At 40.8% G+C, this 26,816-nt stretch overlaps 3 protein-coding genes across 8 annotated transcripts in view; 1 reads left to right on the top strand and 2 right to left on the bottom strand.

Moving 5' to 3' along the window:
• The window catches only part of Mef2 (myocyte enhancer factor 2), a 69,277-nt gene extending 50,499 nt beyond the window's left edge, over nt 1-18,778 (bottom strand). For 2 of the 4 annotated variants that reach the window (XM_071771052.1, XM_071771053.1), the window contains exon 1: nt 18,130-18,777. The gene's annotated coding sequence lies outside the window, so the exon portion shown is untranslated. Of the gene's footprint in view, nt 1-18,129 lie in introns of all 4 variants that reach the window. The other 2 variants (XM_071771054.1, XM_071771050.1) reach the window with 2 other exon arrangements.
• Nucleotides 8,885-24,609, top strand: LOC139808735 (protein mono-ADP-ribosyltransferase PARP16-like). 2 transcript variants are annotated; one of them, XM_071771058.1, is made up of 7 exons: nt 8,885-9,058; nt 22,657-23,007; nt 23,075-23,230; nt 23,326-23,535; nt 23,650-23,815; nt 23,908-24,040; nt 24,116-24,609. In XM_071771058.1, exons 2-7 carry the CDS (start codon nt 22,681-22,683, stop codon nt 24,273-24,275), a joined length of 1,152 nt encoding a protein of 383 aa, XP_071627159.1. In that variant the 5' UTR covers nt 8,885-9,058; nt 22,657-22,680; the 3' UTR covers nt 24,276-24,609. The 2 variants fall into 2 exon arrangements, with proteins under 2 accessions (XP_071627159.1, XP_071627158.1); XM_071771057.1 differs by lacking the exon at nt 8,885-9,058 and adding an exon at nt 21,985-22,262.
• Nucleotides 24,549-26,601, bottom strand: LOC139808736 (vacuolar protein sorting-associated protein 26C). 2 transcript variants are annotated; one of them, XR_011730933.1, is made up of 6 exons: nt 25,993-26,601; nt 25,773-25,916; nt 25,237-25,629; nt 25,068-25,164; nt 24,850-24,989; nt 24,549-24,769 (listed from the first exon to the last, which is right to left on the bottom strand). XR_011730933.1 is itself a non-coding variant. In XM_071771059.1 (6 exons), the coding sequence occupies exons 1-6, from the start codon at nt 26,047-26,049 to the stop codon at nt 24,687-24,689; spliced, it is 900 nt and encodes a 299-aa protein (XP_071627160.1). In that variant the 5' UTR covers nt 26,050-26,595; the 3' UTR covers nt 24,549-24,686. The 2 variants fall into 2 exon arrangements, 1 of the variants encoding a protein (XP_071627160.1); XM_071771059.1 differs by having other exon boundaries at nt 24,850-24,975; nt 25,993-26,595.
• Nucleotides 26,602-26,816: the final 215 nt, after the last annotated feature.

Here is a 26,816-nt window from a genome sequence, read left to right as displayed (position 1 = left end):
GTTGCGTCGTTACACGCTTTGCCGCTTCGCCGATCGAACACGAAATCGGAAATTCATCTTTCCGTCGGGAGCAAATAATGGAAAGGATGAAGAGAAAATGCAAGCATCAACCATTTGACGCTCGTTGTAATATTCAAGCTGAAACGTAGTAGGTAAGAAATCGAAATGAAAGACTATGCTTCTTTATTTAGTACTTCATTTTGAAATGAATGAAATAGACTATTATCAGACGGGGTAATGTAAAAGAAAAGATTCTTGGAAAACATAATTGGGGAGGATACAAAATAGCATCTCTAAAAAAGAAAAAGAATGAAATTGCGTAATCGTCTCTAATTTGCCCTTTTCTTTTAAAAGAAAAAAAACAAAATTGAGAGATGAAAAGAATAATATATAGAATTTCTAAAAAGAAGAGATAAAGTAAGCACGATTCTACCTTTTAAAAATAATCTTCTTAAATTTCACATGTTCGATCGAATCTGGTTCCTCTTTCGGATTTGAACGCCCCTTTAGTGCGCTAAATGCCTTTTATAATATTGTGCAAATTCTCGCTCAAGGGTGAACGATGTAGTATTACAATGTGGCCCACTGCAGCAGCGTTGCTTCTCGAGCGGAGATCATCTTGAACGCAAGTGCCGAGGCGCCGCACCGCGCCGCACCCTTCCGCCGGGTGGTACAAAGCGAACGAGAGAGAGAGAGAGAGAGAGGAGGGAGGGGTCTGCCCAAAGGGTTTTCGAGGGCTACACGAGCGCATTGGCATGGCATTCCGATAACGGAGCACGCGCGTGTACGTGGATATAGCGGTGCACGTCTCTCTCCGGCTTGCCACTTCCGTTTCGCATTTGCGACTGGCGCTGAAAAGGCGCCGAAAGAAAGAGCTTTGCCCTTTGCCTCCGCCCTACTTGCGCGCGGCATTAATTCGCAGCTTCATTAGCTCCGTTCTAAAGGCTTTTTAACCGGGAAATTAGGCGAGCATCATTTCCAACGTTCCTTGCAAATTACGTAAAAATAATTACGTTGCGGTGGTGAATAAGCGAGGAGAAGCGCCTCAAAATCGGTTTCCTGTAATAAAGTATCGATTTTCTGCGATAAAATCATTTTTCAAAACGTCGGAAATACGATCAATTTTGATAAACAGGAAATAGGAAACCAGATTTAATAAAAGCTGATTTCATAAATAGTACCGAACATTTTCTATTAATCAAAGATTTAATGTTTGATTGCATTAGACTTTCTTGCCGACTATGTGACCTAAATCCGTCTAAAATAAGCATTTGCAGCGGGAAAAATGAATTACAGGTCTCTTCTTATTAGCTGTCGTATAAGTGGCATTTATATATCATTAAAGGTCGAAAAATAACAAAATAACAAATTACATGTGTATATAAGCTATTATAATAAATATGATATAATATAAGATAATGATAAATATAATATAAGAAAATGCTCAGTACTTTAACTCTTTTAACTCGGTACTTTCGCTCTTTTAACAAATATAAATTGATGTAATCTTTGATACTTATATTATATTACTTATATTATATGTAATATAATATAAGTATTAAAGATTACATCAATTTATATTTATTAAAAGAGCTTGACAATAATCGAACCAAATTGTGATCGTGTTGTCTTGGCGATTATAATGACCAGTATAGAGTCGATTAATATTTCCATTGTTGTAATATAATATAGCTTATTATTAGCTATAATTATATGCAATTCTAAACACGAATGTCTAAAAACGTTTTGAGCAATCGGCTTTTATCGAATATATTAAACCGTTATGCAAAAATCAACATTTATCGCCTCTTTAAAAACCGGTTGAAAATGAAGAAGGAGGCTAAAGCGTGGGCTCGTGCGGCCCCATCCTGAAATTTTGAAGATACCGCGCGATAAGGGGAACAGCACCTGGGTCATCATCATCATCATCATCTCGTCGTCTGGAGACCAATCTTCAGCGCGAGTTAACGATATCGACGCTACTACCGTCGCAGCTAAGTGCAGTCGCGGCGTCGCAGACGTCATGCGTGAATCACGCACACGCGCGTTCACCTCCCTTTCCCTTTTCTTTCGCGTTCTCGCTCCTTCTCCATCACTTTCTCACTCCCTCTCGCTCGCTCTCCCACACAGTGCACGTTGCCGCGTTAACTTGAAACGCGATACTCGGCCGCCGCGGTTCAGAACGCGAGGGCCGAGCGTGACGATACGAGGAGGCTGATCGGCGGCGACCGCGACGACGGGAGGGGAAAGAGGAGGGAGAATCGTGGGAGGAAGAGATGGCCGGAAAGGGCAAGATTAACCGAGGAAACCGGTGAAAGTCGAGAAAACTTGCAGTCCGGTGTAATTCGTCAAGATAAGAACGAAAGCGAGGGGGACCGTAGGGGAATAAGAAAAGAAAGAAGTGTGTGACGTGTGGAGAAAGAAGCAAGGAGAAACTTGAAAGGCGCATTTGCGTCGCTAGCGCGGAAAGGGGAAGAGAGAGAGAGAGAAAGAAAGAGGAAGAAAGACTGAGAGAGAAGGAGGGAAGAAGAGGGAGAAGAAGAGAGGAAGAAGGAGAGCTGGCAGCTGCTGGGCGCGTGCGGCGTCGGACCTTTTAAGGCGCGATCACCGGACGCCCGGCGTCGCAACTGCCCTCCCCGCGTCGCTCGCGCCCTCCTCGTCCCCCTCCGACACGTTCCCCTCGACCCCTCCAACGTTGCTGCTCGCGTCCTCCGTGCGTTCCCTCTCCGCGCCGCCCCCGACACCTTCTTGAGAAGAGCACAAACCGTCGCGACGGCCTCTATGAAATCTCATCCACCTCGCGTCTCCCCTTTTCTTCTGCCTAATCTCTTTTTCTCCCTCTATATCCCCCTCGTATCCTCTACATCTCCCTCCCTTCTCTCCGAGGATTTGGAGAACACGCTGTTGCTTGCGGTACTTAATCGCGCGATCGAATGGAGAGATAACGATGTTTAATTTATTTGTCATTACTGTATCCATCCTGCGTAATAAAATGAAATTCGAGATATTTCGCAAAAACATTTTTCTCGATATCGCCCTTTTACAAAAGACTTTAACAATGGCTGCGTTCTATGAAGAAGGCTTCTTTTGAGGAAAAAAATAAAATCAAAGTCTTATACAACTTCCGAGTTTCGGAGAATAAGACGGATATACTTTTTGAAATGTAGTGTGCAGGTAATTTATTATGTAAAATTGTGCTTTTTTAAAAAATTATAAGTTATTATATCACTCAAGTAGACAACATTATTATTAGAAAGGTATTTCATAATTCCGTTGTTTTTCTTCTTAAAAGATATTAAACGAGGACAAAGGCGCTTCTCTCTGCTCCAAAATTATTTTTCTATCGATACAGCGTTGGGATATGAATTATATTTTCATGCGATTATTCAATTTCGTAACTCGACTGAATTTTTAATCGATAAGAAATTAAGGACACGCCAGTAAAGCTCCGACTGTAAACTATGTATAAATAAATAAAATTCAACTTGCAAACAGTCTGCTGGAGCTTGCCGCGACCGGCAACACGTAATAGCAGATCTCTCGCATTTCTCATACCATCCCTCCTCTACGATCCCTCCCATCCTCTTTACAACTCCCACGCTCCTTTTATTCCTCGCTCACTGCCGGATATCGCCCGGCGCCTTGTCAGCTGACCGACACGGCTTTTCTCACGTATCGATTCGTGAGAGGTCGAGTCACGTGTTCCACGTCGTTTTCCCCATCGTTTTCGCATCTCGCGTAGGTAGATCGCGAGTGCGCAGAGTCGCGGACACAATAAGTTTCGAGATATATAAGAGCGAGAAAAAAGAAGCGAAACATTCGATTCGAAAGCGATCATTTTCCTGCATAATCCATCAATTTTCTCAAAGTCTCGGCAAGATATATCTTTGTTCGGTGCAAAGTTTCTTTCACTCTTCCCCATATCGTCGGTGATATTTTACGATTTAATAGCGATGAAATATTGACTGTAAACATGGTAAAGTATCAAAATTCACACGGAAACAAGAATACCTCTCAGTAGCAACAGAGAATGTCCAGGGAAGTAATTCATAAACTTCAATTTTAATATCCGTGCGGAAAACCTCGTTCAGAGATTATTTCCTTAGACTCTAGGTAATACGGAAGCCATTAATATACCAATTTATGATACAAAGTTACCTCATGCAAAAGCAAACTAATCTCATCTGGCGAAATTGATGAGATGAAAACTCGAGGAATGCCGGAAAGGGCACAATATAATTCTTAATTGAAACGGCTCTTCTTAAAAACACGATTGGATTTGCGAAATATTTTGAGGTATTGACGTAACATAATCACGTCTGGGGCGAGCTTCTCTCTACGATGAGGACGAAAGAGAGATACACAGGGCGAACAAAGATAACCCAACGCTCGGATAATGTCCCGGATTATCGTCTGGCAATTTAAAAAGAAATTCGCGAAAAGCTGCGCCATCTTCGGCTACGCGTGATTTCTTTAAATCCGATCTGTACATCGCGACATTGTAAATTTCATGTAAAATCGTCAAATTACTCTCGCTCGTTACGCGTACAACGTTATCTCGAGAAAAACAGTACGAATGTCATTGCCTTATCATTATGATTACTGTGCTTTTACATTTCAGGCAATTACTCGCGTTTGTGGCCTTTACTTGCAGATTATAGTAGCTTACATTATGTGTATATGTGTACGAACATAAGTAAACATACGACGTATCAACGTTATCTGAGAAGAACAGCAGAGAGACAATTCTCTACGTATATATATGTATAAATATAAATATATAAATAAATATATATATATATATATATATATATATATATATAAAATAAAAAATATCTTATGTACGTGGAATATGCGCGCGCAGTATAAACAAAATAAATTTTCTAGAGAATCAATGTTCCCAGAAATTACCAAATAAAATCGTCTGACTGCATTTTGCGCACTCCAGATTGTAGAGATAACATAATAATGAGTATATTTAATCAAGGACTAGTTTGAAGCTTACCCGTTACCGACTTACAAATAATGAATAATCAAAGACTGCGATACGATAATAACATAGCCAAGTTCTTTAAGAGCTCGAAAAAATTAGCCTTAATTTAAGAAAATCAAATTTAAATTGATCATCTCGAGCGGGTTAGATTATAGCCCGTTAAAGAAGCGGGCTCGATTACTGTAACAACTTAACTCGCAATAATGTTTTTCGCTATATGTGGCTCGCGTGTCGTTATTCCGTCACTTTATTCCTATTGCAAGGGAGAATCAAGGGAGAAATTCTATTTCGGTGAATTGCACGGCGAACTGTACCTGTGTGTGCACTTGACGCCTCGATACGTCATCAAAAACGCGAAGTTTTGAAAAGGGCACAAAGTAACATCTTTTTCCACTTGGCGCATCAAAATTGTCAGAAAGAAAAAAAAAGAAAAAAACAGTTTCTATTATTCAATACGAAAGAAATCGGGAACGTTAGATCCGTATGTGTGTGTGTATGTGTTATATATGTATGTGTGTGTATGTGCGCGAGGATTCGTATCTCTTATCTCGATATCGAGCGCGTTCCGTTTCCTCCGCACGGTAGCATAGTAGCGGAGAAAGACAAGAAGGAGAAGGGGTCGAGGGTCAGGTCGGGGAGGGAGGGTGGAGGATACCACCCGATCCTCCTGCCGCAGGTACACCTCGTGCACCTACGCGACGGCGGCGGTGGCGGCAGCATTATACGGCCGGAAAGGTGTATCATGCATGCGCGCGGCACGGCGCGCGGCATACAGGTAAAAGAAACGTCGCCATGGAAACGACCATGGCCACCCTCAATCAATACAGGCGACGGGGTGTCGGTCCGTTCGTTCCTTCGTTCGTTTGTTCGGTCGGCCGGTAGGTCGGTGACGCAGGCGAAAAACCCACGTGGTCCTATCGGCCACGTGCGAGAACGCTCTTCGCTTTTCCCACTTACGAGTACCTCTCGTGTCTCTCCCTGCCTTCCCTTGCCCCTTCCCTCCACCTCCTCCTCCTTCTCTTTCTCTAACCTGGATCTCGTTGTAAGTTCCATGTTGTAATTCCCCTTTTCCCTCTCGGACGCGAATGGTGTTTTCATTCGACGTGCTTCCTTCCGCCGACGTGCCCCCCGCGTTTGGGGTGACCGACGCGAACCGCGAAGAGAAGGACATTACGTGCCAGTATCGCAAGATACTTCGACACGTGCGAATCGCACGTGGGAAAAGAGGAGACGAAAAGATTCACCGTTCGGAATTAAACTTGGATTCTTATCCAATCAGATACGCATTGAACGTATCAAACAAATTCGCTCTTGACGGAAAAGAACGTACCGCGTCTGGAAATTCGTGAAAGATTCGTGAAGACTGTTCGTCGTAGTAAATTCAGTTCGTCGGAGACGAAGTGAAATAGAGATCTGATATTACTTTTATTTGAAAAATATACATAAATGCGTATTTAAGAGAAGAAGCATACGCTTGCTAATATGCGAGGTGTCCCGCAACCGCTGCCAATTATCGGAAATCACAAACCCTGCAAGTCAGATCAACGGGAATGTCGCTCGCTCGAAGAGACATTGATGGTAGTCGAGTTACAAGCAATTAAACTTTAAAGGTCTTCGTAAATTAAACTTAGGGGGGGAGCATAAATAGATAGTGTGACAGCATCCTCCGTTCGATTTTAAATGAGCGGTTCAATAAGTCATTTAGTACGAGGTGATTAGTTGCGAAGAGAAATATTTGTCTAATAATTTCAAAATATAACGGATAGATTAATGAGACCAGAGGATCAAAACGAGAGCCGGTCAGAAGCGGTATTTTCTTCGCGAGTGCAGCTGACATCGATTAACCCCCGTGACTGCCCTACCATTTTTGTGGAGCACGTCGCGGTTGGACCGCGACAGCGGCACAGATCCTCATCTCTTTTTTCTGATTTCTTGCGGTGGGCACGACCATTCGTGTAAATGGACACTTCTTCAATCGGATGCAGACAGCTCGCATGTTCGTAATGCGATCGGCGAATACTGTGCCGACATGTATACATCGATAGTTTGAATTTTACGATCCATAAACTTGCAAGCCAACTTATATCGATCGCAACTTTCTATCTTCTCTCTCTCTCTCTCTCTCTCTCTCTCTCTCTCTCTCTCTCTCTTCCTCACCCTTATAAAATAGAACCTTATGCCAGGATAAAATTTCAGTACTTGAATAATAAATAACAATGATGATTAACATTTATGTATAGTAAGATCGGAAATATTTTAAAAAGACACTCCAGAATTCTTTTCCCCGAAGTAGACGATTCAGTAATGTTATATAGTTATGTGCGAACCTTTCATTTCCATTCTAGTAATATATTTTAAGAAACATTAAAGTCAGAAGAAAATATGATAGTAATCCATTTTGTGAACGTATCTCAGTTCAGACTCGGATTCGTTTAATTTTTAGCTAAAAAGTACGAGAACATAATTCATTTTAGAGCTACTAATTGTCCTAATTTTTAATCTACATTATTATTACTGTTATACATTTTCCTCCTAATGACAAAAAAAATACTTACTAAAGGTTCGAAGAAACAGAAATAGAAATATCTAGAATACTAAATTTCCTATTCTCGGTTTATCGAAAAATTGACTAAATTATATTATCTTCTTTATATACGATTTATATTATTTAAAATTACTTATAGACTATGCCTCATATATATATATATATATATATATATATATATATATATATATATAATAAAACATATATAATGAGAAATCGTAAGCCCGATATTGGGCGTCGAATCACTGTCACTAAAATTAGGATGACAAGTTGGACAAGTCTCTCATCTTCATTATATATTTATATAATATAATTATGTACAATTATATATTAATTACAACATCCGTAAGTAAAGTTTCAAATGTCCATTTTCTTCCCTCCCTTCGACATTATGGGTAAAAAAGACCCGTGCGATGTCACGGAGCGAGCAGACGCGTCGTTTTGCTATTTTCACGCGTTCCGCGTCGCGCGACCGTGATCGGGACCGCGCGCGATGCATGTATATTTGAAAGTCGCAATATCAGCCAGGGAGGCGTCCGCCGGAGATGCGCAGGGATCGCCGTACACGTGCGAGCCACACGTGACAAAGGGTAAAGCCGGCAAAGAGAAAGAGAGAGAGAGAGAGACAGAGTGAAAGAGAGGCGGAGAGAGGATGCACCTTCCTCTTGCTCGAGCGCACCGCATCGACTTACGTCATTCGATAATGTTCCCTTTGCATCGGTGACCGATGCAAGCACGGCGATGAACATCGGCAAGGTGCAACGGTGGTAACTCCTGCCGGGTGAGCGGCGCCCTTATAGCGTCGCTCACTCTGCGCGTTTCACACGCGTGAAGGAGCGAAAAAAGGGGACCGGTCGGTCGGATGGACGGACGGACGGATGAACGGTTGGACGGACGGACGGACGAACGAACGTATGTACGTACGTACGTACGAACATTCGTAAACGAATGAATGAACATACAAAAGAGCAAACGAACGTATACGAATAAGCGAAAGAACGAACAGAGGAACAAACAAACGAAGGAACGAACGAACAAACGAACGAGCGAAGGAAAGAACGAACGTACGAACGAACGTACGGGCGTCTTGCCCGCAATTGCGCACGAGAGCCGAGGGACTTGCGTCATTTGACGCTCTGTCTCGCTCCCTGCCTCCCTCTTTCTCTCTCTCTCTTTTCTCTCTCCGTCTCTCTTCCCTTTGCAGCGAGCGATACGCGCGAACATCGCAATTGACTCCTCTTGCGACGCGATGACACGTGCACACCGTTCACGGGGGTGGGCGGAAGAATGCACCCGGGGGTTTGCGCCAGCACACGCCGAAGATTTACGTCAGTCCTGACCCGACGCGCGCCCTCAAGGTCGCCGAAGGCGCGCGCGACGATCATCGCCGAAGGGCGTCCGCCGAAAGAGAGTATAAGTATAATAGAAATAGTATAACGAGCATATAGTTAATCGCGTCAGACTGCTATCAGCGTGCCTCGGTAACCCTTGGCGACATGGGACGGTAATCTTACGCAATAGTTACGTTTCTTGATTCCGCAATCTTTAGCCCTTAATTAGTCCTTTGAAATGGAATTTCATTTATTATCTTTGATAAAGGGAAAATTGGTCTTCATTATATAAATTATTGAAAAAGTTTATAGCTGTTTTTATCTCGAGAATAATAATGTCTACTATATACATAATAATCTTACACATGGAATTACACATGAAAGATTAGAGATAATTTTTACGAGATACATTTTGCACGAAGAAGCTTCTTTCATAATTACGTGATTTTATGATATATACTTGATTAATTATCATTGAGCAAGAATTATTATATTTATTTCATAATTAATAGAATTTTCATAATGTATTAAATATTTCATGCTTCGCAGATCAATACGAAATACAAAAATAATTTTATTTATATTCGATAGAGCGTCTCATTAATAATAAACAATATTATTGATTACATTATTAATAATACCGACGATAATTCTTTTTTGGCTTATATGAATCATAAATTATCCCAAGTTATTTTTTCTGAAAACTAACGAACAAATATTGATTTAAAAAATGACCACTACTAAAAATTTACCAATTAAATAATTATTCGTATATTGATTCCACTTGTTCCATATATAATTTCCGATGTCGATTACATCACAATTTTCAACTACACACATTTCAATACCAATAAAGATTAAGATCTGTCAAACTCTGCAAATTATAGATAACAGACGGTTCTTAAAATTTCTAATTTTATCAAGAAAATGTTGGATATATTTATGTATGACGTTTAAAATAAGCTTTTTCCGCTGTACAGACTTTTATGGACAGTATTCGAGAGATCTTTTAATGCACGCCGGAGTTGAAATAAAGCAAGAAGAAAAGTATGTCTCTTTTATTTCCACAAAATATGGCGCGAATGGCCAAAATTAGTGTATAATTTCTATCAAATTTCCCCCTAATATACTTATCTCATATATTCCATCGCGGACTTCTATCTCGCTTCTAAAAATACGAGCATACTGAATTATTTAAGTGCGCGTCAGAATTCTAGAGTAACTGGATCAAATAAGTCAACGCTTCGTCTTGTCTAAATCACATCCAGGGTGTTTTAATTATTCAGTATTATTATAATAGATGGGACGCTTTATCGCTCGAAAAATAATAATAGCTATTGCTATTGCAAACGACGTTTATTGAAATTCTTACAATAGCGTCACTTTTTGCGAAAAATCCAGGAAAGTATCGTCGCTTTGTTTGGCGACTATTTTACTTTAACGGTGTTCAAAAAGGATCAAATCGAAAATGAAATAAAGAAATTTCAGATCTACGACACTCGCGTTAATCGTTAATCACCACGTAATATTTAATCTATATGTACAACCAACGCGTATAGTGACACAACCTTTTTGCGTTAACAATGCAGCATGTAACTTCGGTATAATCTTCATTATTAATTTACCACCTGATTCACGCCAGCATAATTTCGTGATAAAGCAACACATACAGATTTTGCAAAATTGATGCACTGTCCAGAAATACGTTAGCAGTAATAAAGCAGCGAATAATAAAAATTTACCTTTTATTCTGTAATTAACGCGGGTAATACATGCTTCATGCTGATTTCTTGTAATACGTTTAATAAAAGATATGAAAAAAGTCTCCGTGTTACTGACATCTGTATAATCTATGTACTTGTCAGAATTTTTAAGTTTGCAAATCAACCGAAGAGTTGATGCCGATATAAGTAATGAAATTATATTTTCGGACCGCGATTATCGATTTTGGGAACATATATTTGAAATTCGAGCAAATTCGGCAATATCAGTCTTGCAAAAACGGTAGCTCGATCGTTCGTTCTTGCTGCATCGGATCTTAACGCGGAAGATCGTTCGATCAAAGTAACCGAAGCAACGCCGCAGGTCTTACACATAAATTGACGGCTTATTTGGCGCGATAAGAATTATTTCCCTTCAGATCCATACACATGTAACACATGACGCGTTCGCGGCACGCTCGCTCACGTAATAACGTTCCCAAAACACCTGACGTCAGTAAAATTGGATCCGATACCCGCGGGAAATTGATCGATGGAACCATTCTTCGTTGTTGTCGCCGTCGTCGTCGTTGTCGTCGTCGTCGTCGTCGTCTTCGTCGTCGATGGCGCGCGGCGCAAATCGATCGGCGACCGCGCGACGTGCACAGCAGAGTTTCTTCTTTCGTGGAATTTTTATGAACCCACGAGCTTTTTCGGGCGCGACGAGAGAGATATCTGCGCGTCTAGAAATCAGGTCCCCGTGAAATATACATACGTGCGGTGCGATTTCCAAAAATGTCCGCGGATAATTCCGTCGTAAGTTTGGCCGCGCGCGCGCGATCTAACTGCACATATTAACGGCCGCGCTAAAGAATTAAAGCATGAATGATACAGAAAACGTCACGCTAACGGGGTCGTTTTAATATAACGTGCGCGCACGACGACGAGAATATTAGAAAACGAGCATCGATCACCGTTCGATGTGAATAGGCGTCCAAATGCGATTAAAAGTGACTCGAGAGAGGTACACCTTGAACAATCTGTCTGAAAGTCGGAGACGAATGATATATCCTTTCTAATCCCGATTACCTTGTCTCTCGGGGACGCATGCTAACCGAAATCCATTGTAATACTTTCGAGATCGATCGGGAGCGCACCGCGCCTTTTAAATCTTTGAAGATTTTTGCATCTCCAAGTGGAACGCGTTTGACGTAGAGCCGAGTATAAAAGAATGATGCATCGCCGCGCCGACACGTCCGCGAAGTTATGTCTTCCGCGTTACAATCCGTTGCGGCCGACGTCGTATCCGTTTTGCGGGTAATAGTCATTGCGACTATAATCTCATCGTGAACCTTGCGTAACCCGCCGCTGTGAAGTAGTCGACGTAACACGAGAGTTTACGTGCCGGGTAAGGTAGGTAAGATCCCCCGGTAGGCGGAATCTTCTGTGTACTAATTGATATTGTATTTTGCGTGTTACTCGGTAAACAGAGTGCGTCAGCTGGTCGATATCTTGAGCCGGCGACAAAATACGCGACACTTGGTTTCTCTCCCTTGCCTATATATTAAATATGTAACGAGCTAATATAGCAGTCCCGCGATACCCCGAAGTACAAAAAGAAGTCAATAGAATATATTTCTCTTTTTATCGTATCTAATCATACATTATTTCATATCTATATATATAGAATCACGGAAAAAAAGGTTTTGCTGCAACAGCAAATCTATTTGTTAAATATGGGACAACTAACAACATTTTTTGCTGCGAGAGCTAATTAATTTTGCAATAATAGCAAAACATTTTGTTGCAACAGCAAACAGTTTTGCTGAACTTTGCTATTGCAGCAAAAGGTCTTGTTATTATTGCAAAATTAATTAGCTCTCGCAGCAAAAAATGTTAGTTGTCCGTATATAGTAGCAAATCCTTTAGCTAAATTTTTTTCCATGATGTAATATATTAGTTTATTTTATATATATAAAATTATATTATATTAATATGTATATATATATGTATATGTATATTTCTGTCAAGTATAGCATATGCATTAGCAAGAACCTCATATGTAATACGTAATGTATGCGAAAATCAGGTTCGATACTGAATTCGTTAGTCACGCCGCTGATGTCATTCTATACAACATATCGGCGAGGATCTACGACTAAAAAGATGTTAGGATAATGTAATATAGATACTTCTTATCGCGCCTGCCTTGCTTATTAGAATGAGAAAAGAAGGCTATGCCGAGGAGTGTATTAACGTCGATGATAGGTATATATGAATTTGTGCAAGTCTAGAACACCAGTTGATAAGATTATACGGCGCGGTAGAACCGTTGCCTTACGTAATTGAAAATTAGATGCGCGCTCTTCAAACATTGTTTATTGATAACGGGACTACCAGTTGCCGGATAAAATATCAAACGCCAATAGAGAATTTACAAACGTACAATTTTGAATCTCACGATAGATATTTTATAACGCGATCGTAAATTGTTGTTGATAAATCGATACCATAATCATCAAAAATTGCCACACGAAAAGCGAAATTACTAGACAAAAATATAAATATCAGGCACACACTCCCTTATAGTAATAAAATAGATTTAATATTTCTCATCGAAAATGTGTAGTATGAAAATATAGTATTTTTCATTCTTAGTATTCAAGTATTTATATTGACATATTTATCAAGTTATCTCACAATTTATATGACACTTTCTAAAAATGTATATTTCATTTTAAAAAATGCTTTCGCATCTGCTGACATATTTTTTACGAAATATTAATACATTCGCACATTTTTCATACACAATTTGCGTTGCTAATAATCAAGTGACCTTCAGTCATTATATCATTATATTTTAATTGCGTTACATTTATGCAAAACTGATATTTACGTATTCGGATACAGCCAGAATTCAGCGGGCAGCAATCAATCGCGTATAAAAATTATAATGTAATTGAATATTAACATGAATACTTTACTGTACGAGTATGTAAACATGTTATTTCATAAATATCGTCCATTAATTCCTCGCGGGTATGTATATTCTATCGCCAAATCGCTTAAGAGCTGTGTAATCAAACACGGACTTTGGCGTTCTAGCTGCCACACGCTTTTATCGCCGAATACTTACAAGTGCCGAGTACTTATCCGATGGTAACGATTGCCCTCTTGGGTATTAATTCTCCTCAAGTGACATTGCTCTCACGGGCTCGATATATTACGATGCACCTAATACATTACGCGATTATAGTAACGATTAATTCCAGTTTGGATTTTCCGCAATTGAGGATTACGCGGAATCTCTTATAAAGCTGCGAATTAATCTTGAAAAATAATTTCACTTTAATCAATCGACTTTTGCCTCTCGGTTTTATACTTTTAATTCGAAAAAACCCGATTGAATGAAATCGAGATAAGAGCTAACGCTTTGAAGCACTTTTCAAAGTAATAAATGGAATTAAAATTAACTTTTTTTACACATTTGTTTGCATATAAATATCCGAGATAAAGTTAGAATTTGATTGTCGATCATTGATTTTTCAATTAAATAATTTTGTACTCATCAAGTTCGATTCGGATCGTATCTAAAAATCTGCCGTTACGTTTATCTGCCGAGTGGCAGATAAATGTAACGCATAGTGACATAAATGTAACGCAAATAAAATGCAAATTGAATTATAAAAAGTGAATTACATTGACAAAATGGAGCTTTATGAATAATAATCTACAGAAAATATTACGAACACATACGTGCGTCATAGAAAGTAACAATATATTGTACAATTTCATGTATCCTTATACATCCTTTTAATTATCCTCTTAATTATATTAATATCACTGCTATTCAGTTCCGAGAGAAACGTTCCACGGTACAAAGCGGACAAAATACGAGATGATTTTTACGAGCACTTTTTACCTGCACTAGACGCAGAGTTGATATCGTCTTCATTCGCACGGGGTCGACGATAACCTCGGCGCAAAAGGGATGCTATCAGTCCACTGACTGATGCCCTACGTAAATGATTTTACCATCGGCCTAGAGAGCTAGACCTTGAACTTCCCGACAATCAGTACTTCAGCACGTGCAATGTGCATGTATCTTAAAGACTGCGGGGCCACCGAATAATTCGTCAGCTAGTCGGTATTGCCCACACTCTCGAATAGAATGGAGCGAGTCAACGTTTAGGTCATCACATGTTGGCCCGCGGATTTGCATAGCCTCGGGGACGTACATTGTGACGCGCTTTGTGCCGCGTGAGGTCATACGAGGGGCCGCGTATTGTCGCGTGGCACATATTATACACGTTGTGTAGGTCTAGGTTTACCCTCTTTCCCCCCCCCCTCCTCGCCACACCTCGGTTAGCCGAGATATATCGCGATAAACCGGCATCCGCGATAAGGTTACCGAAACGCGCGTGTGAAAAGTCGAACGCGTGGAACGCGTGTCTCGCGTGTCCCGCTTGCCTCTTCGCGTCCGCCTGTTTTCCGGCGAAAAAAAAAAAGTAACAAAGGGGAGAAAAAATGCGAGCGCGGGTGAAAAGCGCTCTTCTCGCCCGAAGAGACTCCTCGCGGAATAACTTATGGCATGCAACGAACACGGATGAATAACGCGGATCCGAAGCGTCCTGATAGGACGATCTATAATTTCGCGACGAAATCGAGGACGAGGCTCCGTGTATAATTTGATTGATATATACTGCACGAGAGGTGTCCTAAATATAATATTAAATCACGATGGTAGCCTGAAGGACATGCGGAAAAAACAAACTCTAACTACGCATATATTCCGTTACGATTACGCAAGGAGCGCAGCTCAGAGATTTCAAAAAAGATTAGGCGTTCGTCCATATAATTACGCGGTTCCGAGATCTTTGAAAAGAGAATATTTTTGCGTCTCTTTAAGATTATACCTTTGGCGCCTGTCATTACTCACTCCTCATATTGTGTCATCTCTCGACTGCGTTTTCCCACGCGAACGTATACCGAAAGTACACGATACCATAATATTTCTGGCAATAAATGAGATAATTAAGACCGTTGAGAATTTGGGACAGGATGTTTCCAGTCATACCGCGGATACTTTAATTAATTGCATAAAATATCATAAAATTGATAATTTACTCCACTATCGGAAAATTATTACGTTGTCCTGTTTTGCTTAACAAATTCAGCCTGACCTTTTTGAAAATTACTTCGTACGATATTAAACCATACAATGGCAAATAATAAATAATTAATGCATATAAACAATCAATTTTTAAAGATAAGTTTTTTCGACCCAGTTTTATATTTTTTTTTATTAATCCAAAAGATGCACGGTTAAAAGATTAAAACTTTAAACGCTATAAAATATGCTTCATTGCCTGTTTTTTCTTACACAAAAAAAAACTTGCAACAGCGTACGCACTCACATAGATATACATGCGCATGCAAAACAAATGGGCGATAATAAAATAATGAGATATGTTCCTCTCATTTCAAATGCATCGAGTCGCATATTTTTCTTCTTATACCGAAACAATGATTGTAACGATAATTTCAAGTTGCAAGTATAGAGTAGATTTATAAACATATTTAATTTTCTCTAAATTATTGCAATTTCCAAACTTTAACGTCTAGAGTTTCGCGATTCTAATATCTTCGTAAGAACTGAATCCCGTCTGATCATGCATTTTATACCCATGGTACAAAATGCAAGCTCCATTGACGGGAGGTCGACGATATTGGGGCATCGGAAACGAAGCTGCAGCCACAACGTTGCATTCGCGCACAGATCTCTGCATTACCGATCGCGATTTGGCGAGGACGGTGGGATCGAGGCCCGCTGCAGATGGCGGTACGAAACGGAGCGTTGCGCGGATGCAACGCACGTTGTGTGTTTTATAATATTTAACAACAACCCGAACGATACCCGCGAGATAGAGGTTCGATATCGCGGCGGCGACGTCTCGCCCGTGCGATTTATCGGCTCGAGCCACAAGCGAATTTACGATGCAACTTCATTGTCGGGGAGAAAAAAAAATACATCTCACCCCGCGTGCCACTAAATGCGTCTTTGCAACCGCGTCTGATACGCGTAGTAAACATTTTAACGCGTTCTTTCTCGATTGTTCTCAATCCACCGCGAGTCGACGTATGACTTAATTATTTCGCGACGACGCGAAGGATTCGCGAAATGGAATTCGTCGTCGTAGCGACGCATCGTCTGCAGGGAGCTCTCGCTGTGCAAAACCGAGGAAAGAAACATGCGCAAAATTGATCGACGGTGGCTGGCCACTTGTGTCCGCAACACTGTTATTGTTTCCGTCGCGTTAGGAAAAAAAAAATGCCACAGACACCCATCGACGTGTCTTGAAAAAAAACCAAACGGACAAGCGTTTGCGGGAAATCGTAAAGAATCGGCACGCACGGACGCAACGTACGCGCGCGTCGCATTCCCACACGTACCCGCGTTATTAATCATCTTTATATGTTAAATCATCTCTCGCGCGGAAAAAAAAAGGCGCCAGCAGGTAGCACGTAAGGATCGGCCGACGACGATGATCGACGATAAATCATCTGGCGCGAGGTAATAAACGGTAATCGCCAACGTCTCGGCCGAAGCAACCGGTGCCGGCGTGGTGGATCTCCGAAGGCGTGGTTCCTCCTCCGCCAAAAATCTCGCCGATCTCGACGCCGGATCTCCCGACGGGCGCGTTTTCGACCCGGCACGGCACCGCGATCGAGAGATCTCCCTCCCTCTCCCGTAATATCAGAATCGGAGTCCCATATTGGAGAGAGAGAGAGAGAGAGAGAGAGAGAGAGCATCAGCTGGTTCGAATCCCCGATTCCCCTGACATCCGCGAGGGATCCGGATTGCCTGCCGACGCTGTCACCGCTGCGTGTCCTCCCCCCGTTCCCCGGCCTCTTTCCCGGTCCTGAGCGCGGTACCCCAGAACGTCAGCCCTCGAAGTTTCTCCCCCGGGGACCCACCGGCAATCCATCGAGGAGATTACCGATCCTCCTTCGCCGTCCCGCTTCCCCCTCCGCCCCCGACCACCCGGCAGAAACGCGGATCTACCGGTTTCTCGCTACGGCCGGGCCGTGCGGCAATCGCGAGATCGTCGCGCGCGCCCGTCATCTCTCTCCATCGATCCAGAGTCACCCGCGAGGAGGATCAATAAATCTCGCGATGCATCCCGGCACGCATCTTGTCGCGCGACCTTCGGGAGGGTTGAAGATTCTTTTTCGCTTTCTCTTCTCTTTCTCGCTCCTTCTCTTGCTCTCGCGCGCTCCGTTTCGCGGTCCATCGAAATCCGAGAGACCGAGACGTGACGTGCGTGCGTGTGCGTGCGGCTGCTACGCGCTCGCGCTGCACGCGGGAACGTGTGGGTGGGCGCGCGTACATGTGCGTACGTGTGTACATTCAATACATACACCGCTCGCGTTCGCGCTCGCGCGCGCGCGCGCGCGGGTGTGCGCGCTAAGCGAAGGCCATGTCCGACACAGGCTACTCTGTGACGGATAACTTTTGAAAAGGTAAACAGGCGAGGAAGAAGACGATTTGCTACTCACGATTTTCCGTCGGCGGTCCAACCGCTCCCACACGGTTTCCCCCGTCGTGTGCGCGTGCCCCCCGGTGATTATTTGATTTTGCACAGCAACATTATTGTGCGTCCAGTAAAAAAAAAAGAAAGAGAGGGAAAAGAGGGAAGAGAGAAGGAAAGAGAGAGAGAGCTGGTGGGAGGGAGGGAGCGGGACGAGCGTCGGGGAAAACGGAAAGGAGGGAGGGACGAAGTTTTGTAGATAGAGAAAGACGGAGCGAAAGAGGGCGGAGGGTGAGGTAGAGAGAGGAAAAAAAAGACCGCACAAACACAAACACACACACGCGCGCACACACACACGCCGAGGAGAGTGCTTGGCTTGGATCAAAAGCACAATTTTCGTGACGTCATCGGCGGTCGGGCATGCGCGAACGTATTTCGGTGATTTTCCACGCACGGCGAGACACGTGCGACGAGTCGGTCGACGCCACTGCTGCTACCGTCACACAGCACTACATATCGTTTAAGAAACGCGCGGCATTATCGCGTCGGAGCGGCGGCGAACGGGCTTCGACAAATACCGAGCGCGATTCGCGAGGTACCACACCGCGGCGGCTGCCGACATCTATCCATCCACTCCCACTTGTTAAGTGACGTACACTGACGTCACCGATAGTTTACCTTGAAGCCGCGTGACATTGAGCCGCAGGCCGGCCAATCGCGCCGCCGCGAAAATCCCCCGTCGCGTCCGTCGCGCGCGGGTCGGGTTTCCATTGCGCGCGACAAGAGCGCGTCAGCGAGTTCCGCGTCGTCGCGTCATCGCGCGTCCGCGATCTCGCCCGACTTCGACCGAGCTCCGATTTAAGATTGATGCGACCGGCGGAATTGCTTTCAGCAAAATTTCTAATTCGCCTAGTTTATCTCTAAACATTAGACTTTTGTTTTGCCAGTAAATACGTACCTAACAATAAAAAAAAAAAGATCTTTTATGTAATTATCGCGACGTTTTCGATCATTGATGTATTTAATTGTAAGTCATGAAAGCAGTAAAAAGTATTTCAGAAACATCCATCCTAGTCATGGCATTGTGCCAAGCAAATCGTGAATCTAAAAGGTGCTTTAATTGTACGTCAAAGTAAAGTGTATATTGTTTGAGTTTTTGACATGCGAAACATCTTTTAGATTTGTGACTTGCTTGGCACAACATATGCTACGACTAGAGGGATATGTTTCTGAAATACTTTTTACTGCTTTCATGACTTACAATTAGATACATTAATGATCGAAACGTCGTGACAATTACGTTAAATAAATTATAGCCAGCCATTTTGGTCAAATATAAAAGATTATTATTATTATTAATTCGTCTCTAATCTAATCTTTCCTTTGACCAAATGCCATGCGCTTTAATAAGGAACCTAATATTAATAACTGATTCCGGATTTGTTGAGAAGTTTGATAAAAATGCAGAATCACTTTTGGATACTGCTGAAAAACAGCTTATCCCATGAAGTATTCGACTGAACAGTTATCAGGAGATTTTAATATAATTAAAATAGCAGATAGAGAGTATATATTTGCCATACTTTTTTTTAAGTAAATAGGAATATTATATAAGATTTAATCGAATTATTAAAATTCTTGGAAAAACGACAATTTTGGGAGTAATTTTATGTTGTTTTCCTAGAGAAACAAAAAGAGAAAAGATTCAGGTATATAAGTGTGTAATGTAGAATTATGCTAAAATTAAAAAATGTCGCCGCACCGTACTTATTAACGTGCGTCGTATCGGCGGATTGATCGCTTTCGTGTTCGAATAGAAAGATATGAAGTCGATATCCCTGCGACTGTGATTATTTCTAAGTATCCCCCGCGGCGCGCGTATAACCCTTCCGTTCGTAATGGAGGACAAAGTGCGCCATTAACATATCACGATCTTGTGTCATTAATATACGCGGCGATATTTATGAAGTCATTATACCCTTGAGGAAAAAAGGTGCCGGTATTTTAGAAATATACGATAAACGGTTTCTACGGTTCTAAATTCACGACTAATGAAAAATGTAGCAATCTAATACCATCCATATTCAACGTTCTCTCGTCTGCGCGACGAAAAGCATTCACCTCGTATCGCCAGAACTTTGTGCACGAGTATTTACGTTAGTGGAGCAAGGATAAAGAGATCTCCCCAGCAATGTCAGATACGATCATTCCGAGCCATTGATATCGCAATCTGAAAATCATATTCGTCTCTATTTAGAAACTATTTGCAATTTTACATATGCACGGGGGTCATTGCCAGTCATTGGTGCCTCAACAACGTGAATTTAGGCGCTTATCGGAGCATATAAATTCATGTCTTGACTCTTGACGTACTAATGGTCCCGCGACTCCCGCGTGTAACGTGTAACATACATGACGTTTCGGCCTGAATGAATTATTCTTTTTTTCTGCTTGCTTCGCAAATACATTTTTATACGCGTGTTCGTTCGATCGGCATTTTTCTCGCGACGAGATTTCTTTAGGAGCGTTAGGACCGAAAAACTCGGTAAAACGAGGAGGCGTGCCATTTCGTCGACATTTCGCGCGCGACGTCATTCGCACGCCCCGATGACGTGATGTAAGACGGGCGCTAAACTGCCGCTCGTGTCTCTCGTGCTAACCGGTAATAAACGCGTACCCACACGAAACCGCGACATTTTATATGCATAATCCCGAGATCACACGCGAAAATCCGCGATACGGCCTGCCTGCAATAACGCGCGATCGAAATCTAAGGTAGAGACCTTAAGGATATTAACATCGCGATGTTATTTCTGCCGCGCACCTACCATAGTACCGGTATTTTCGAAAGGGAAACGCGAAATTTCTCGAGTATATGATTCTAGCGTTGTCGTCGTCGCGAAATCCGCCGTTGAATTCCGTCTCTCTTTTCCGAAGATTCAAATTTAAATTGTACATATGTACAGTGTCAGCCTTCCACACAGTTTTGTATACACGCGGGGTCATTAAAAGTATTAAAACCCTCAACGCTCCTTATTCTAACGCCCCTAATGTGTGAACTTGTGCGCATACCAATAGACACACATTTCCCATGCGTGCCTTGATAATTAAACGTCCAAAAAATGCGCCGCGGAGAATAAATGAAAACGACGAAACAAACGGAAGGCGAATGTATATGGCACAGGTCTGACAGGTCGCGAAAAACATTAGGAACATGTTCGCGCGATTTCCCTTGTGAGGTAAAATTTCTTGTGAAACGAAATAGCAAATCCACACTGAATAGAGAAACTCCATGCTCGTTAAATGCTGATCGTTTCTAGCGCGCGATAAGGTTGCGTATCAAGGATCAAGGAAGATGAATGCTAGACATTGTGAGTGTATAAAGAGACAGATAATCTTTTATGACAAATCAGTCGCACGGTTGTAACGTTCGTATTTTTCGAGAACTAGGGAGAAAGAGAGAGCAATTTTTAATTGTAAAATGTAAAAGTATCTGTAAAAAAGAGTAGTGATCCAAATAAAAAATAATCAGAGATTGATTCCTATTATTATAAATAGATATTAATTTGGACGATAGTCTACAAATTTGAATTTTTCAAGTTACGAACTGTTTGCGACAATGTTTTACAAAATATTTTTCCAGTAAAATTTGCGTTACCAAAATTGTAATGTTGCTGTAAAATATTGTACTTTATTCCTTTTCCTCCCTTTAAACTTTTTTTGTTTAAACGTTATTGTAAAATTTATTATTAGCTACTTTTCGTAATTATATAACACAATTAATAAATTATCGACGAATTATCGGTGTATATAAACATTTTATGTCGTGAATTATATATATATTTTTTTATTAAAAGTAAAGTTTTATTTGTAGCTCTCTTCTCGTGAATTATAAATCTGATATATCGCGTCATCTATGTGCGCCTTTAAGCACAATATATATTACTAGATATTTACGCAGGCGAGGAATTAAATGTCCCTGTAGAACAGTTGTTTTCCAGTCAGATAAAATGCTTGTTATTTCTACAATATTGTGAACTCCACAATAATTTCGCTATTATTGTTTATGCCCAACTATGTTAGTGAGGACAATTTAAGGACAATAGAAAAGATAAAAATACAAAAATTATGTGCGTCATTGCACGACTTCGTTAATGCATGGTAAATATAGCTTTTAGTGATACCTGTACGTTTATCTTGGATTCTTATACTTTGTTTTTGCGAGCTATTTGTTTCTACCTTTTGTGCGAGTGCTTAGGTAATTTTGCAATTGATAGCGAAACGATAATGTTTATGTATTATGTCGTTATGCATTATTTTCTGAAAATGGTATAATTTGTATTTAAGTTGTACTTGATACCACGTGCTAATGACTTGTAAAGTTGTAGTTTTACATATTTATGTAGCAACATGAAAAACTTTACCATATTCGGTTCTTGCACTTTATTTCAGGCATTTTTTATATTTATCAATAATGTGTTGTAATAATACGAAACGATATGTATTATTCCTATGAATTAATTACAAAATAACACAATGTATTTTATATTTGTAGGTATAAGAGTTAATAAATAAAACAATGGCGTACTTTAATCAAAATCACGAGGCATCTAAAGGTGCCAGAGCAAGGCAGATTGGACAATACGAGGTTCCAGGGGAGAATAAGATTGTAACCAAGACTGGCTTAGATATATTATATACGTCTCAGATAGATCGCGGTGTGACCGAAGAAGATGCGGAAAGAAAGATATCGTCGCTGAAACATTTACTGGAGAAAGATCCAAGAGCTGCCGACTTGAAGTGGTCCCTTTTCGTGGCGGCGTCCAACACTTACCGTTATGACAGTTGCTTAAGACCGTTTCCACCTATGTACATTAAAAACGAATGCAAGGACATTGAAGCTTTGGTAAATATCTCTGATATTTGATGGAACAATATACGATATTTATCTTATCGTATCATTTTCTCTACAGAGAAGAGCCATAGAGTCAGTCCCTCCTTTGCCCGTGATATGCAAAGAGCTTGGTGAGGCTGGTGCCTACGAGAATTACGGCGAAACAATAGAGTTATTGTATTGGGTATTACTACGATTAAGAGATTCGTATATCAAGAGCGTGCCGAAAGAAAGTGTAAGTACGCATATCACAATTTCCGAGGTTTCAAAAATCGTAAGAACATGCTACGGTATGGCACAAAAAATCTTAGATAAGTTTCTACGTTACAGTATAATTCCATACTGAGGAAAGTGCCATTGGCGGTGCCGGTTGCAGCTCCAAATCTTATATTTCAAGTGGCAAGCGCGAAACAATCCGCAGCAGAAGAGAAATGGAAATCAAGCGCTAAAGATCATTCGACGTTCTATGCGTATCATGGCAGCCGTTTGGAAAACTTCCATTCCATCGTGCATTACGGTTTACAACAAAACATGTGCAAAGTACAGCAAATCGACATTGAAATAAATTGGAATTATTTCTGTCATCTTATACTTTTCTGTGTCGCTAAAAATACGAAAAATTAGCGCACATTTTTAAGTAATTTGCTGTTTCAGAGGTCAGAGTTTGGCAAAGGGATATACTTTTCGAGCGAATTAGGAGTGAGCTTACCGTACAGTCCTGTGGGTTACGGTTGGGGCGCTAGTCTTCTTGGAAGCGAGATAAGTTGTATAGCTCTCTGTGAGCTTATTAATCATCCTGACATAAAGAGAGGAGATTCAAGTAAGCGTATACTGTATCTACGCGAGTGATAACAATTTACAGCGTATCAAGGTTTAAAGAGTAAGTTTCTAGAATAGTGTTGTGTGTTGCAGGAGATAACGCACAAAATACATTGAGTGATTCACTTGGTGGAAGAATACCGGACAAGTATTTCGTAGTGACAAACAGCGATTTAGTAAGAATACGCTATTTGCTCGTTTATAGTCAAGATCTCCATTCAACTAGGTAAGTTGTGTGTAACATAATGTTAACTGAGCTTTATCACGCAATTATTGCTATAAACATATTTTACGTCTTCAGTACTACTGATAATACGGGATTACTGGCATGGTTCAAGCAACACAAATTACTGACGTTTGTGCTCGGTTATGTCGTACTGTTAGCCTCGGTCGGACTAACGCAGAACAAACAAGTAGAAAAATATTATAGATTATTTATTCAGAAAGCAGGATTTGAATAAGAGAAGAGTAAGAATGAAAATTTATGGAAATTTGATATTTATATAAGTTGAAATCTTGACATAAAAGAAGAGGGTTGCCAAATGCCACATTTTCATAAAAAATAGGCTCCATGTGCCAACATAAATAGCGTAAAAAAACTACAAGTGCTTTAAAAAATGTATACAAGAAAAAAATTTTGTTTAAACAGCTTTTCTCTGTGATTTGTATTTTTGGCATTTACAGCCTTTTTATGTCAAGCCTTCGGTTATAACGAACTCGTCCACTGGTGCGTATGTGTAAAAAACATTATCTTTTATACACATTTTTGAAATACATATGTGGCAATTAAATATATATTTTATATGGCAAAAATTTATATATATATATATAGACACACTATTTTATACAAAATATTTTTATTTCTACAACTTTCAATATCGCGATAATATGATAGGAAAGTTCTCGGTGACTAAATAATCGTCTTCAAACACAACGATAAGGTTTACCTCGAATTCTAGAAGAAAAAAAAAGGAATTACATTGTAACTGTAATTCGCATTTTCGTTTTAATGCAATAACGTAATAGTGTTCTTACCAACTTTGAAGTTGCTCGTGCTCAATGTAGGACACGTAAATAATCTCGGAAATATCATATAAATTGGAATAGCGAGATTTGTGCAAGCATTACCTTCCCCAATTTGTATGTTTTGTATCTCCGTCGCTGTAAAATTACATCTTTGTCAATTTTCATCTCTCCCGTTACCGCAATGCATCCATTTTTACATGAACCTGGCCGCGTAATGACATTCTTACCGTCTCTAGAATATCCCTCCGCACATCCGCAAGTTTCTACTCTCACCAATTGTAACTCTATAGACTTTATAATGGCGTCGCACTGTTCGATCACTACCTACACATAATAGATAGAGGAAAGCCGTTATCCTGAATGATACCGATAAGTGAAGAAAAAGAAGCCACATACTTCTCCTGTCAGAGGTTCGGAGAGTTTGCAGTATAGGGAATCTAATCTTCCCGAGATGCAAAACCTCGGTACGTTGGGTCGGTCCCGAGTATTTTGCAGAGACTCCGGCATTATTTTGAAGAACACGATCTTGCTGTGATCCTTCTCCACCTTGGCGCTTGACCTGTCCTCGACTATAAACTCCAACGATTTGCTCACATCCTTAGCGAGGAAGCTCCTTTTTATGTCACAGCGTATCAGGTACTGTATATTCACAAAGACGCCGTGATACGTTTCGTAAAGGGATTTGTTTCCCCTTGGCTTTAATGGCAATTCAAATGGTATTTCCGTCTTGCCACTTGGAATCTTTCCCGATGGAGCAACATCCAGGGTATATTGTACTAACTGTATTGGCTGAAAACGATTAAAATTTACATAATAAAAAGTGTCTGCTGCATTCATCATATTAAAACAAAACATTGTAAAAATTAAACTGATAAAAAAACAAGTAATTCAACGGTCTCCTCGCGTCAATATGCACGCAACAAAATGCTTACTTTAACGGAGTTATAAAACGCCTCGAAGATACCGACATTCTTGGAGCTAAGCTGCAAATTCACCGAGCCTTCCATGGTGAGAAATATGCCATCGTGCTTCACGTCCGAGTTGGTTTTCAACAGTATCAGACCGGCAACCACCTCCTGCGACATAACCTCAATTTTAATCCCGAACATCCACAATTAACGCGATAACGCAATAGACCAAAGTGAATCTAACCCCTTCGCGATATATCTTGCTCGCACGTTTCAATTTTATGTCTATATTGATAGACATTTTGCGGGTGGTCCTCAACTTTCTTTTTGACGTTTGTCAAAGGAGTGTATCTGAAAACGTCATCAGCTCATCTGTCAAGAGAAGTCGCACACAGTCGAGTGATTAATAGTCGCTAATGCGCTCGATGTTCTTCAGTTAATTCCATAGATTTATTCCAAATGTACGATACAACTTGGCAAAAGAAAGGTGATAAGACTGATAAGTGATCCACCTGCTGAAGGCAAAGTTTAAAAGTTTCGCGAGTAGACAGCTGTCATCTCGAATCGTGATTTACGATCAGCTGTTCGCCGCCGACAGTCAGCCCTGTCAGACGCTCCGACTGTCATTGGGCACGTGTTATAGGAACTTTCGAAAGTCCGTTTACACAAATGTTTAGAAATGCTCCCCTTCTCCTTTCTTTTAGTAAAGAAAGAAGTAAAAGAAGAACGCTTCAAAGCGTCTTATTTACTTATTTCTGAAATTTTTATCGTGAGAAGAAGAGAACGCTTCGAAGCGTTCTCCTTTAGTTATATTTTCCAAATTCTATTGTGTTATCTAGGGAGTAATTCTGCGATAATCCATTCCGAACAGACATAACACGTGCTCGCGATTCTGGACAAGTCGTTAATATCACAATTCACAATATAAAAATATACGAAAATGATCATTTTATTTACGTATAAACAAAATTACACTAACGGCAAGCTTTTTTTCAGCGTCTACGTGGTATTCTCGCAGGGGTTAATTTCCAAAACAATCATATCAATTGCGAATTAGCAAACGTGACA

This window comes from Temnothorax longispinosus, chromosome 2 (assembly GCF_030848805.1).
Source record: "Temnothorax longispinosus isolate EJ_2023e chromosome 2, Tlon_JGU_v1, whole genome shotgun sequence".
NCBI lineage: Eukaryota > Metazoa > Arthropoda > Insecta > Hymenoptera > Formicidae > Temnothorax > Temnothorax longispinosus.
Note: the sequence above shows the minus strand (reverse complement) of the source record. Positions and strands in the feature narration are given on the sequence as shown.